General features: G+C 47.7%; 1 protein-coding gene across 1 annotated transcript in view; it reads right to left on the bottom strand.

Moving 5' to 3' along the window:
- SRMS (src-related kinase lacking C-terminal regulatory tyrosine and N-terminal myristylation sites) overlaps window positions 1–13,369 on the bottom strand; it is a 57,203-nt gene extending 43,834 nt beyond the window's left edge. The window contains exons 1-2 of the mRNA XM_060232906.1: window positions 13,317–13,369; window positions 10,423–10,544 (exon numbers count right to left, since the gene is read on the bottom strand). Coding sequence (XP_060088889.1) covers window positions 10,423–10,544; window positions 13,317–13,369 — 175 coding nt within the window. The remainder of the gene's footprint in view (window positions 1–10,422; window positions 10,545–13,316) is intronic.
- Window positions 13,370–14,752: the final 1,383 nt, after the last annotated feature.

Below are 14,752 nucleotides of genomic sequence, written 5' to 3'. Positions count from 1 at the left end.
ATTATATGTGTGAAAGCCGCATGCGACTTCTGAGCCACCGCTTGGTCACCCCAGACTGTGGAATTGACAGGGCTTTTTTTTCTGAGCAGGAACGCAGAGGAATGCAGTCCTGGCTGGCTTGGTGTCAGGGTGTGTGGCCTAATATGCTAATGAGTTCTTGCTGGGGGTTTTTTTTTCCCACTAAAAAAGCCCTATGTGAAATAAGGGTGATTTCAGGAGATGTGACCTAATATGCAAATTGGTTCCTGCTGGGCTTTTTCTACCAAAAAAAGCCCTGGAAATTGACATATGAGGCAGATTAGGCTGAAAGTGATTTGTCCAAGGTCACCGAGTGTTCTTCCACAGCATAGAAGGGATTTGAACCTGGTTTACCCAAATGGACCTCCAGATGGCCCCTGGGTTTTGGCCACTGTGTGGCACAGAGTGTTGGACTGGATAAATCACTGGCCTGATCCAACATGGCTTCTCTTATGTTCTTGTTCTGGACTGACACTGGCATTACTAGCAATGGTTCCCATTGGCTGGTCCTTGGCCATGATCCCAGACTGTCCCCATTTTGTCCTTATGATTGCCTTGGGAGAAGATTAGTGCTGATAAAAAGTGCCATCACGTCACGCAAGGTGGTCTCATAGGGTTTTCAAAGCAAGAGACAAACAGAGGTGGTTTGCCATTGCTTGCCTCTGTGTAACAACCCCAGACTTCCTTGGTGATCATCCATCTAAGTTCTTATCCAGAGCTAATCCTGTTTAGCCTCTGAGATTTGATGAGATCAGGTTGACCTCAGCCTCGATGAAGGCTCTATGCCCTGTTGTTGGCCCTCCAGAAGAACTGGTTGGCCCCTGTGTGAGACAGAATGCTGGACTAGATGGACCATTGATCTGATCCAGCAGGGCTCTTCTTGTGTTCTTATGAAGGCCTCGGCCTCTCTGCCCTGTTGTTGGCCCTCCAGAGGAATGGGTTGTCCACTGTGTGAGAGAGGATGCTGGACTAGATGAACCACTAGTCTGCTCCAGTAGGGTTCTCATGAATGCCTCCGCCTCCATGCCCTGTTGTTGGCCCTCCAGAGGAAATGGCTACTGTGTGAGACAGGATCCTGGATTAGATAGACTATTGGTATGATCCACAGGTGTGATCTTTTTATGTTCTTAGCCTGAGCCATCCAGGTCAGGGCGAGAGGAGATTAAAAGCAATGAATTTCCCAAGGTGCCCTGCTTCAGATGCCAACATAGGGCAGAGCCAGTCAATGGAACCTATAGCAGGCAGAGAAAAGCCTCCAGCAATTTGAAGGGTGAGGCATTCCAGGAGAGCTCACAGGTATGAAAAGTCCCACGTGTCCCTGTTTTCTTCTGTGAAATTGTGCAGAGTGCAACTACACCTGAAATGAACTCTGGACAGTGGCAGCCCCGTTTAGTCCGTAATAAACAGGATCTTGGGGCAACTTGACTACAGCTCACTTCTTCGAATGCAATGAGTAGAACATTCACTTTCCGCATGCTTTTATTATGGAGGGGTGGAAGGGTGGGGGAGAGCAGAGTCAAAGACCCATGAAATGCTGAAAGTACAGGGTGAAACTTCATTACATAACATTCAAAACTGATCAAGAAAAATACAGAGAATGTTCACAAGCTGACACCGATAATGGGTTGGAAGTTGTTATGCTAGAAGAAAATTTGAGCCTGTAAAATGCCACAAGACTTCTGTTTGTTTTTAGCATTAACAGTTTGTGCTTTTCCTTCCTTCCTTCCTTCCTTCCTTCCTTCCTTCCTTCCTTCCTTCCTTCCTTCCTTCCTTCCTTCCTTCCTTCCTTCCTTCCTTCCTTCCTTCCTTCCTTCCTTCCTTCCTTCCTCCCTCCCTCCCTCCCTCCCTCCCTCCCTCCCTCCCTCTCATAAGGGAAGCCATGTTGGATCAGGCCAATGGCCCATTCAGTCCAACGCTCTGTGTCACATAGCGGCCAAAAAACCAAGTGCCATCAGGAGGTCTACCAGAGGGGCCAGGACACTAGAAGCCCTTCCACTGTTGCCCCACTGCAAGCACCAAGAATACAGAGCACCAAGAATACAGAGCATCACTTGCCCCAGACAGAGAGTTCCAACAATACACTGTGGCTAATAGCCACTGATGGACCTCTGCTCCTTCCTTCCTTCCTTCCTGAGGGTGGAGTTTATGGCATTATAAGGGGTGTCTAAAGAAATAAATTTCTTTAAAGCCCTACCAGAGACTCAGAGCAGCTTACAATCTCCTATATCTTTTTCCCCCCACAACAGACACCTTGTGAGGTGTGGGGCTGAGAGGGCTTTCACAGCACCTGCCCTTTCAAAGGACAATCTCTGAGAGAGCTATGGCTAACCCAAGGCCCTTCCAGCAGGTGCAAGTGGAGGAGTGGGGAATCAAACCCGGTTCTCCCGGATAAGAGTCCTCACACTTAACCACTACGCCAAACTGTCTCTCAGTTTGGAGAGCCCAGGAGCAATTTTTTTTTGGGGGGGGGGGAGGGTTAGAAAGAAAGAGCACAATAAAATTTAGAGGTTCTGGAGCTCTGTTTCTGTGAGTCGCTGCTCAGAATGAGGCCTGGCGGGCATCCTTATTGGCACACCAGACTGAGCATCCATTGCAGCAGGTTTCCCTGTACTTTTCTTGTCTCAGCTTCACCCCCACAGCTGTCAGGGTTGGTGCTAGGGTTTTTGGTGCCCTAGGTGAGCTGCTCACTAGTTAGGGTTGCCAATCCCCAGGTGGGAACAGGGGATCCTCCGATTTGGAGGCCCTTCCCCCGCTTCAGGGTCATCAGAAAGCGGGGGGAGGGGAGGGAAATGTCTGCTGGGAACTCTATTATTCTGTATGGAGTCTTATTCCCATAGGAAATAATGGAGAATTGATCCGCAGGTATCTGGGGCTCTGGGGTGGCTGTTTTTTGAGGTAGAGGCGCCAAATTTTCAGTATAGCATTCAGTGACTCTCCCCAAAATACCCCCCAGGTTTTGAAAAGATTGCACCAAGGGGTCTAATTCTATGAGCCCCCAAAGAAGGTGCCCCTATCCTTCATTATTTCCTATGGAAGGAAGGCATTTAAAAAGATGTGCGATCCCTTTAAATGTGACGGCCAGAACTCCCTTGTAGTCCAATTATGCTTGTCACAGCCCTTACTCCTGGCTCCACCCCCAATGTCTCCTGGCCCCCACCCCCCAAGTCCCCAGATATTTCTTGAATTGGACTTGGCAACCCTACCACTAGTGCCCCCCCCCCCAAAAAAATTAAAAACAGAGTTGCAGGAGAAATGAAGAAACTTGACACTATTTATATTTTCAGTGTACAGTTTTTAACTTTATTATTATTTCTTAAAATTGTGAGATTAAGCTATGAGAATACTACTTGATCCTTTTGCCTGGAGGTGCCAGGGACAAGGCCTTATGCGTGCGAGAAAGATGCTCTACCCCTGAGCTGTGGCTCCCACCCCATGGCTCTGTTCAAGTACAGTAGGAAGGATGAGTGGCAGCAAGAACACAGAAGAAGCCAAGTTGGATCAGGCCAGTGGCCCATCCAGTGCTGCACACAGTGGCAAAAAATGATTCCATCACCTGTACTTGAAGGGCTGTCCCATAGAGGATGGTGTGGAATTGTTTTCTGTGGCCCCGGAAGGTGGGACCAGAACCAACAAGCTGAAATTAAATCAAAAGAGTTTCCGACTCAACATTAGGAAGAACTTCCTGACCTTTAGTGCGGTTCCTCAGTGGAACAGGCTTCCTCGGGAGGTGGTGGGCTCTCCTTCCTTGGAGGTTTTTAAACAGAGGCTAGATGGCCATCTGACAGCAATGAAGATCCTGCGAATTTAGGGGGAGGGGTTTGTGAGTTTCCTGCATTGTGCAGGGGGTTGGACTAGTTGACCCTGGAGGTCCCTTCCAACTCTATGATTCTATGCTTTAACTGGGCTCTCCTTCCTTGGAGGTTTTTAAACAGAGGCTAGATGGCCATCTGACAGCAATGAAGATCCTGCGAATTTAGGGGGAGGGGTTTGTGAGTTTCCTGCATTGTGCAGGGGGTTGGACTAGACGACCCTGGAGGTCCCTTCCAACTCTATGATTCTATACAACTTCAACAGGAGCCAGTTTTAGAAACTGTAATTGGCTCATCTTCAGCTTTGACATAATGATTAATTTATCCCGGCCAGGCTCCGAGGAATCCACTGCACAGCCACCATCTGCTTTCGCGTTTCCTGGGTCTGTAATAGATCCGGGGAACGTGAAACCAGCCAGGCAGCGTCTGCACTCCGTGGAGCCTGCTTTCCATTGGGGAAGACAGGCTCCAAGGAGCACACACGCTGTGCATGGGGAAAGGGGGCCCTATGCCAGGTGGCGCCCTATGCCAGGTGGAGCCTCCCATGCACCAGCCATGCTTGTCTACTCTGCCCTGGAGGTCTTTTGAGGCCTTGACAAGAATCAGTTATTGCTAGACTTCTATACATTAAAGTAATAATTGTATGCTGTCAACTTACAATGACCCTTCGAGGGGGTTTTCAAGGCAAGAGCTGACCAGAGGTGGTTTGCCATGGCCTGCCTTTGCATAGCGAAACCAGAATTTCCTTGGGGCTCTCTCAGCCAAGTACTAACCAGGGCCGATCCTGCTTCACTTCCAAGTTCTGACGGGATTGGACTAGTCTTGGCTATTAGGCTTCTAGGGGCTGATTACCATTATAATTACCTATTAGAGTGGTAAAGCTGCAGTACTGCAGTCTGGGCTCTCTGCTCAGGACCTGAGTTCGATCCCGGCGGAAGCTGGTTTCAGGCAGCCGGTTCAGGTTGACTCAGCCTTCCATCCTTCCGAGGTCAGTAAAATGAGTACACAGCTTGCTGGGGGAAAGTGTAGATGATTGGGGAAGGAGATGGCAAACCACCCGTAAAAAGTCTGTCATGAAAATGTGAAAGCAACGTCACCCCAGAGTCAGAAACGACTGGTGCTTGCACCGGGGATTACTTTTTTTATTGCCCCAAGCCGTGGCACAGAGTGGTAAAGCTGCAGTACAGCAGTCTGAGCTCCCTGCACACGACTTGAGTTCGATCCCGATAGAATCTGGGTTCAGGTAGCCGACTCCAGGTTGACTCAGCCTTCCATCCTTCCGAGGTCGGTAAAATGAGTACCCAGCTTGCTGGGGGGAAAGTGTAGATGACTGGGAAAGGCAATGGCAAACCACCCCGTAAAAAGTCTGAAAGCAACGTCACCCCAGAGTCGAAAACGACTGGTGCTTGCACAGGGGACTACCTTGACCTTTTTACAATCTACTAGTTGTTCTGACCTCCCAGTTTTCATTTTAAAAAGTAAGTCTCTAGCCTAGGGGTGTCGAACTCATGAGTGCCGGATCTGACATAATGAGACCTTGAGGGGCTGGGCCAAGCCATGTTGGGTCGGGCTATGTGTGTACCTATTTAAGATTACGTAGCAGAGATATAAATTGTATAAAGAACACAGACAAATACAAATATATATTTTTTAAAAGCTTTGAACATGCTTAAAACGTTAGCACTCATTGTTTTTAAGGATGCTTTCTTTGTATTTCTCTCATGGGATCCAGGGAACTGGGCAAAGGAAGCTCTTTCCTTCCTTCCCCAGGGGACTGGGGGGGGGGGGAGGAGCCTCAGCCAATGGAGAAAATAGAGGTTTTGCTCTGTAGCTCCTGAGCAATTGAACAAAGCCTTGCAAAGCAAACTGTTATGCTGGAGAGAGCAAGATAGCCACCCTGAGCCACTCGCTGGGAAGGGCGGGATAGAAATCATAAAATAAATAAATAAACAAACAAAGATATAAGGAGAAGGAAGCAGATGACAAGCAGTTGCTCGGGGGCCTGATAGGAACTCTCCAGGGGCCTGATTCAGCCCCTGAACTGCATGTTTGACACCCCTACTCTACCGCTTTTTGTTGCAGAAGAATAAGGGGTATCTCCACAATGAAAAGGGCTAGAAACTTTTTAAAACAGGAAGTAGGCAAGCTGAGAGTTCAGAGGAATTAGTTGATGACAACAATATGTGGTTATAATAAGAACATAAGAGAAGCCATGTTAGATCAGGCCAATGGCACATCCAGTCCAACACTCTGTGTCACACAGTGGCCAAATACACACACACACACACACACACACACTGTGGCTAATAGCCACTGATGGACCTCTGCTCCATATTTTTTATCTAACCCCCTCTTGAAGGTGGCTATGCTTGTGGCCGCCACCACTCCTGTGGCAGTGAATTCCACATGTTAATCACCCTTTGGGTGAAGAAGTACTTCCTTTTATCCGTTTTAACCTGTCTGCTCAGCAATTTCATTGAATGCCCACGAGTTCTTGTATTGTGAGAAAGGGAGAAAAGTACTTCTTTCTCTACTTTCTCCATCCCATGCATTATCTTGTAAACCTCTATCACGTCACCCCGCAGTCGACATTTCTCCAAGCTAAAGAGCCCAAGCGTTTCAAGCCAGTTTGGTGTAGTGGTTAAGTGTGACGGACTCTTATCTGGGAGAACCGGGTTGATTCCCCACTCCTCCACTTGCACCTGCTAGCATGGCCTTGGGTCAGCCATAGCTCTGGCAGAGGTTGTCCTTGAAAGGGCAGCTGCTGTGAGAGTCCTCTCCAGCCCCACCCACCTCACAGGGTGTTTGTTGTGGGGGAGGAAGGTAAAGGAGATTGTGAGCGCTCTGAGACTCTTCGGAGTGGAGGGCGGGATATAAATCCAATATCATCATCTTCTTCTTCTCTTCTTCTTTCTTCTTCTTCTTCTTCTTCTTCTTCTTCTTCTTCTTCTTCTTCTTCTTCTTCTTCTTCTTCTTCTTCTTCTTCTTCTTCTTCTTCTTCTTTTCTTCTTCTTCTTCTTCTTCTTCGGGAAAGTGTTCCAGCCCTTTAATCATTCTAGTTGCCCTTTTCTGGACTTTCTCCAATATTATAATATCCTTTTTGAGGTGCGGCAACCAGAACTGCACACAGTACTCCAAAAAGAGACCGCACCATTGATTTATACAGGGGCATGTTATTGTACTACAGCAAATGAGTAATTGCTGTTTTTTTTTGGGGGGGGGGAGTGGTTTAAGCCTGAAAAATGTCTCTGGTGGCATGTGGGGGGGAGGATGGAGGAAATATTTGCATTGAGGCAGGGCAAATAGGATCGATGTGGGTGGAGCCTTCAGAACAGCACACCAGCCTGTCTACATAGTGCACAAAGGCATTTTGACCGAGATCTTCCTGAAATGTTCATATCCAACCAGGTTTGGATAAGGTCACATCAAAGTCGGAGGAAACCCAGGAAAAGGACAATTAGGGGACGGCCTCATGTGGATGCTAAAAAAAATTATAATAATCCAACCCCCCCACCCCCCTGTCACCACCACTCTGCTTGCTATGCCAAACCAGAGCAAACACCTCCATGTGGAAGCAATCTAAGGGATTTCAGGGATACAGATTGTTGGCGTATGAATCCTACACACAAAGGGAGGAAATGCATTGATTGAGAACGAACACTTAGACCAGGGGTGTCAAACTCATTTGTTAAGAGGGCCGGATCTGACATAGAATCATAGAATTGGAAGGGACCTCTAGGGTCATCTAGTCCAACCCCCTACACAATGCAGGAAACTCACAAACACCTCCCCCTAAATTCACAGGATCTTCATTGCTGTCATCTAGCCTCTGTTGAAAAACCTCCGAGGAAGGAGAGCCCACCACCTCCCGAGAAAGCCTGTTCCGCTAAGGAATCGCTCTAACGGTCAGGAAGTTGTTCCTAATGTTGAGCCGGAAGCTCTTTTGATTTAATTTCAACCCATTGGTTCTGGTCCTACCTTCTGGGGCCACAGAAAACAACTCCACACCATCCTCTATATGACAGCCCTTCAAGTACTTGAAGATGGCTGATCATATCACCTTTTCGGGCCAGGCCATGTGCGCCATAAAAGTAGCTGAGATGTAAACTTTATAAGGGACACCGACAAACACAATTAAAAATTTTGTATCTCTTCTTTGTGATCGAGGGAACTGGGCAAAGGAAGCTCTGTCTCTTTCCCTCCCTCCTCAGGGGACGAGGAGGGGGTGGAGCCACAACCAATAGAAGGAAAAGGGGCTTTGATCTGTAGCTCCTGTGCAATTGAGCAAGCCTGGCAAAGCAAGCTGTGACATAGAAGGAAGCGAGAGAGAGGGAGAAGAAAGCAGACTTGCTTGCGGGCCTGATCCATCACCCAGGCTGTATGTTTGACACCCCTGACTTAAGACTATGTAGAAGGATGCTTTTGTTTTTGACCCTCAAGTCACTGCTGACTTTTGGCAACACCTCATGGGTTTTTCAAGGCAAGAGACATTCTGCTGTGGGGTGCCATTGCCCTCTGCGTCACAACTTTGGTATTCCTCAGTGGTATCCCTCCCAAATAGAAGAGGAGGAGTAGTAGTAGTTGGATTTATACCCTGCTTTTCACTTGGAGTCCCAGAGTGGCTTACAATCTCCTTCCTCTCCCCAAAAACATACCTTGTGAGGTAGGTGGGGCTGAGAGAGCTCTCGGAGAACGGGTCTTGAGAGAACAGCTCTGAGAGCACCGTGACTGACCCAAGGTCACACCAGCGGGTGCATGTGGAGGAGTGGGGAATGGACACCATTCGATCCTATTGACCCATAGGATAGAATGGAGAGATTGGGCCACCACCACAGCGCAATGCTAGAGGAGGGGTTTTAAACTTTAAACCCCTTCTCTGGGATTTAAAGCCCCATCACGCATGCCTCTCAGAAACTCCAAGAGGCGCATGGGAGGGGTAGTGGCGGTACCGAATCCAATTCCATGCCCCTGGACCATTGGCACCCTAGGTGACTGCCTAATTCACTTGATGGGTGGTCTGGTCCCATTACCAAGGCCGATTCCGCTTAGTTTCTTAGATCTCATGAGACTGGGCAAGCCTGGGCTATCAAGTTCAGAGCAAAGGGTGTATAGGTAAGCCGTATTTACATGTCATATGCCTTTGATGGTGGACTGGAGGAGAGCGGAGCAGGCCGACGACGCTGTGCGCTGCTTCCCGCTCGCTCTTGCTGCCTGAGTCCTGGCCTGGCCTGCCCCCTCCCCTTCTGATAGACCTCCTCACCTCAGAGGACTGGAACAGGCCGCCGCTGCTGTGCGCTGCTGCCCGCTCTTGCTGAGTCCTGGCCTGCCCCCTCCCCTTCTCTGATTGACCTCAGAGGGGAGGGGAGGGGAGCGGAGCAGGCCGACGCCGCTGCTGTGTGCCGCTGCTGCCTCTTCTTCAACTTGCTGCTCCAAAGGACCCGGACTCGCAGCCTTTGCGCCATTCCCCTCTTCCCGCCCCCCCACTTCCGTTTTTGGGGACAGCGGGGGAGGAGGGTGCAAATTCGGGGGTCCCCCGCCAGGGCGGGAGGGTTGGGACCCCTATGGTGGACGCATCCTTCTAAAGCTCCGTTTCCCTGTATGCTCCTTCTGTTAACCCACTGACAAATCACCTCCTAAAAAGCCTGAAAATGGGCAGAAACAACGGCGCTAAGCTGAAGCCTGCCCCCAGGGAACAAGACTCTGCCAATCATTAACTGTATAGCTGGAGCTACAATTCCTAATTCTCCAGAGTCTATACTCCTAAACTTTTGGGGAAATACAGAAGTTACTGAATTGCAGCAACATTTAGTAGCTTCTTTAATACTTGCTGCAAAAATTGGAATAGCTCAATACTGGAAGAAAAGGTCTGCTCCAACAGCTAGAAAGTGGTTTATAAAAGTATGGGATATCCTTATTTCAGATAAGTTGGCACCACAAATTCTTACATCTGATAACTCATCGTATAAGTCAAATTTTGAAGAGAAATGGTTTCGTTTTTTTTTTTTCAATATGTAACTTCCCAAAGTAATCCATGTTGCAAATTGCCAAGGAGACACTTGAATCTTGTTTGCTATTGGGTGTCTGATGGTTTGTCTGTATGGATATACTCTCTCTCTCTCTCGGCTTGACTTCGCGAACGAAGATTTAAGAAAAGTGCAGTAGTCCACGTCTGCTGCAGGCTTGCTGGTGGCTGACAAGACCAATGCGGGACAGGCAGGTCCGGCCACAGTGGCTGCAGGGAAAAGTCTGATTTGGGGTTGGTGCTGTAGCAGTGCGATTCTTATGGATATACTATGTATGTATTATTTTGCAGTCTTGCTCTATTTTGTTTTTGTTTTAGTTTTGCTCTGTTAATTTTGAGTTTCACTTTTTATTTTATTTCATTTCTGTATTACTTTGAGATTTTAATAAACTATTTAAAATTCCAAAACACACACACAAAAATTAAAAATAAATAAATAAAATAAACAGGTCCTCAGATTGCTAAGTAGCAAATATAGCAAAACTGGGGGGGAAACTGAGGTAGGTTAAACTGGTTTATGTCTGTAGGGCGGATGCCCCCTGTGAGAGCAGAAAGGTAAAGTGCAGCAGATACCTGACAGAGAGTATTCCCCCTTGTTACTCTCACTGTCCCGGATAAGGAAGGAGCCGTGCCGATTCGGGGACGAGAGGAGAAGGAGTTGGGCTTTGTTCCTGCTGATGCCGCTGATGTACCAGCTGCAAAGAAAAGTGATAGACGTGAGACGGGGAGGAGGATTTCTGAGAGATAGCATAGACCAGAGCACTGCTGTCTTTTCTTCAGGTGTTGTGGTAAGAATGCCAAACTCAAGCAAGGAGTCCAGGCTGCAGAGAACAGCTCCCCTGGATCAAATGGATGCTTTGGAGCGGGGGTAGCCAAACTTGCTTAACGTAAGAGCCACATAGTGTAAACGTCAGATGTTTGAGAGCCATGAGACGAGGCCTCAGATTCAGCAAGAGCTCAGAGGAGCACAGCTCCTGAACCTTCCTGAGGGTTCCCCCTCTTACTCCCCACCTTCCTTGTCCATTGAATAGGAGGTGCAGCTGCATAACAAGAAAGGAGAGCCCCGGGTGAGCGAGGTCTGCTTGGGCTGGCTGGATCTCTAGCCAGCCCAAGCAGGCCTCACTCACCCGGGGCTCTCCTTTCTTGCATCGGGTTGTTTTTGGCTGGGGGGGGGTTATGTAAATGAGTTATGTTAATGAGCTCCACCACCTATTTTTCTATGAAACAACCCCCAGTCTTTACCGATTCGCTTTCCTGTAAAACCTAGAAGACCCAAGATATTATTTTTGCCCGTATTTTCTCTAAGGGCAATAACGCAACTACCGCTTACCCAACGGCACGATATAACACAGGAGGTTTTGAACTGCTTTACATCCTGACTTTCTTCTCTCAGCACTGCCTACCCTCTTCAGGCTAGCGTGAGAAGAAGGCCGTATGGAAATAGCATTGCCCCACCTGACTTGTAAGGAAAGGCGATGAATCAACAGGAGAAACCACAAACAAGGGGAGGTGGCTGAAGTCCGTTTTGCCTCAAAACACAAATGGTGATTAAATGGAGCACAGGAATTTTTTGTTTGCTTGTTTGCTGCCATGGTGCAGTCGACTTAACGGCAACCCCTCGGGGTTTTCAAGGTAAGAGACGTTCAGAGGTAGTTCACCATTGCCTGCCCTTGCATAGCAATCCTGGACTTCCCTTCCAAAGATCTCCCTTCCACATTCTGACAAGAGCAGACCTTGCTTAACATAAGAACATAAGAGAAGCCATGTTGGATTACACCAATGGCCCATCCAGTCCAACACTCTGAACACACAGTGGCCAAAAAACCAGGCGCCATCAGGAGGTTCATCAGTGAGGCCAGGACACTGTTGCCCCCTCCAAGCACCAAGAATACAGAGCATCACTGCCCCAGACAGAGAGTTCCAACAATCTGTTGTGGCTAATAGCCACTGATGGACCTCTGCTCCATATAAGAACATCAGAGAAGCCATGTTGGATCAGGCCAGTGGCCCATCCAGTCCAACACTCTGTGTCACATGAGAACATCAGAGAAGCCCTGTTGGATCAGGCCGGTGGCCCATCCAGTCCAACACTCTGTGTCACATGAGAACATCAGAGAAGCCCTGTTGGATCAGGCCAATGGCCCATCCAGTCCAACACTCTGTGTCACATAAGAACATAAGAGAAGCCCTGTTGGATCAGGCCAGTGGCCCATCCAGTCCAACACTCTGTGTCACATGAGAACATCAGAGAAGCCCTGTTGAATCAGGCCAATGGCCCATCCAGTCCAACACTCTGTGTCACACAGGGGCCAGGAAAACCCAGGTGGCATCAGGAGGTCCACCAGTGGGGCCAGGACACTAGAAGCCCTCTCACTGTTGCCCCCCTCCAAGCACCAAGAATACAGAGCATCCCTGCCCCATCAATACTCTATGGCTAATAGCCACTGATGGACTTCTGCTCCAGATGTTTACACAATTCCCTCTTGAAGCTGGCTATCCTGGCAGCTGCTACTACCTCCTGCGGCAGTGAATTCTATGTATTAATCACCCTTTGGGTGAAGAAGTAGTCCTTTTATCAGTTCTAACCTGACTGTTCAGCAATTTCATTGAATGTCCACGAGTTCTCGTATTGTGAGAAAGGGAGAAAAGTACCTCTTTCTCCGCCTTCTCGATCCCATGCATTATCTTGTAAACCTCTATCATGTCACCCCACAGTCGGCATTTCTCCAAGCTAAAGAGCCCCAAGCGTTTTAAACCTTTCTTCATAGGGAAAGTGTTCCAACTCTTTAATCATGCCCTTTTCTGCACTTTTTCCAATGCTATTATATCTTTTTTGAGGTGCTATGACCAGAACTGTACACAGTACTCCAAATGAGGCCACACCATTGATTTATACGGGGACATTATGATGCTAGCTGATTTGTTTTCTATTTGTTTTCAACTTCCACGATCTGAGGAGATCAGGCTAGCCTGGGCATGCAAGAATAGCAGAACCAAAGCAAACCTGACGAGAAATTTGACTCTACAAAGCTTATACCCCCAAAATCTTGTTAGTCTCTGAGATGATACTGGACTTGAATCTTGCTGTTCTAAGGCAAAACTCTGTGTGTGTGTGTGGGAGAGGTTTTTCTATGTAAAACTCGCAGCAAATTTTCACAAAAAGAGTGTGTTTTGACATCCTTCTTATAATTGTCTTTAATAGCCTTTAATAAATTGGTGCATTTGGTTTGCTTTTGCTGTCAACAGCCTGCACGGGTTTCCTGGGAATGCAGCTAGTCAGTTGTGCCTGACCACCCCATCTCCCCAAAACATTATTTTTGGATTCTCAAGAGGAATTTGAGGTAGCAGATGAAATAGATAATACTATTTCTCTTCTTCCTGCTCAGTTAGGGTTACCAAGTTCCCCGTGGTTTCCAGTGGGGGAGTGTTTTTGTGCATGCGAAGGGCACACGGCGCGATGATGTCACCTGCGAGTCACATCATCGTCCCGTTGATGTCGCGCGCTGGTCGCTCTAGGCATTTCTGGGGAAACTCTATGGTTTTCCCGGACGCTCTAGCACTTGAGGTAAAACTCTATGGTACCTATTGTACCATAGAGTTCTCCCTCCCCAAATGCTAGAGCGTTCAGGAAAACCACAGAGTTTTCCTGGAAACACCTAGAGTGACCAGCGCTCGACGTTATTGGTGTGATGACATCACTTGTGAGTGACATCATCACACCGGTGACATCGAGAAAGATTCCCCCTGCCAGTCCAATGTGGGCCGGTGGGTTGGGAACCTCCCGGGCAGGAGAACTCAGGAAACCATAATCTCATAGGGTTGGCTTGGCTACTGTGACTGCAGTCTATACAATGCACAGATAGGAACACACAATTCTCTGAGATGAGGAGGCATGTGAAGAGGAAACTGAAAGGAAAGGTAAATACGGTCAAAACCCTTGGGGAAGCTTGGAGGCTATTTAAAACTACAATCCTAGAAGCTCAGATAAAATATATAACACAAGTTAGGAAAGGCACAAACAGGTATAAGAAAAGGCCTGCATGGTTAACAAACAAAGTAATGGAAGCTGTAAAAGGTAAGGACTTCTTTAAGCGGTGGAAAACCAGTCCAAGTGAGATTAATAAAAGGGAACACAGGCTGTGGCAAATCAAATGCAAGACTGTGATCAGGCAGGCAAAAAGGGACTATGAGGAGCATATTGCAAAAAACATAAAGACCAACAATAAAAATTTCTTCAAATATATTAGAAGTAGGAAACCAGCCAGGGAGGCAGTGGGGCCCTTGGATGACCAAGGGGTCAAAGGATTACTGAAGGAGGATAGGGAAATGGCTGAGAAGCTGAATGCATTTTTTGCCTCCGTCTTCACTGTGGAAGATGTGTTTGCCTGCTCCAGAACCACTTATTTTGGAAGGGGTGTTGAAAGACCTGAATCAGATTGAGGTGACAAGAGAGGAGGTCCTACAACTGATAGACGAATTAAAAACTAATAAGTCACCAGGTCCGGATGGCATACATCCAAGAGTTCTGAAAGAACTCAAAGTTGAACTTGTAGATCTTCTGACAAAAATCTATAATCTTTCATTGAAATCTGCCTCCGTTCCTGAGGACTGGAAGGTAGTAAATGTCACCCCCATATTTAAAAAGGGTTCCAGAAGAGATCTGGGAAATTACAGGCCAGTCAGTCTGACTTCAATACCGGGAAAGTTGGTAGAAACTATTATCAAGGACAGAATGAGTAGGCACACTGATGAACACAGGTTATTGAGGAAGACTCACCATGGGTTCTGTAAGGGAATATCTTGCCTCACTAACCTGTTACATTTCTTTGAGGGGGTGAAAAAACATGTGGACAAAGGAGACCCGATAGATGTTGTTTACTTTGACTTCCAGAAAACTTTTGAT

This window comes from Heteronotia binoei, chromosome 2 (assembly GCF_032191835.1).
Source record: "Heteronotia binoei isolate CCM8104 ecotype False Entrance Well chromosome 2, APGP_CSIRO_Hbin_v1, whole genome shotgun sequence".
Taxonomy (NCBI): domain Eukaryota; kingdom Metazoa; phylum Chordata; class Lepidosauria; order Squamata; family Gekkonidae; genus Heteronotia; species Heteronotia binoei.
Note: the sequence above shows the minus strand (reverse complement) of the source record. Positions and strands in the feature narration are given on the sequence as shown.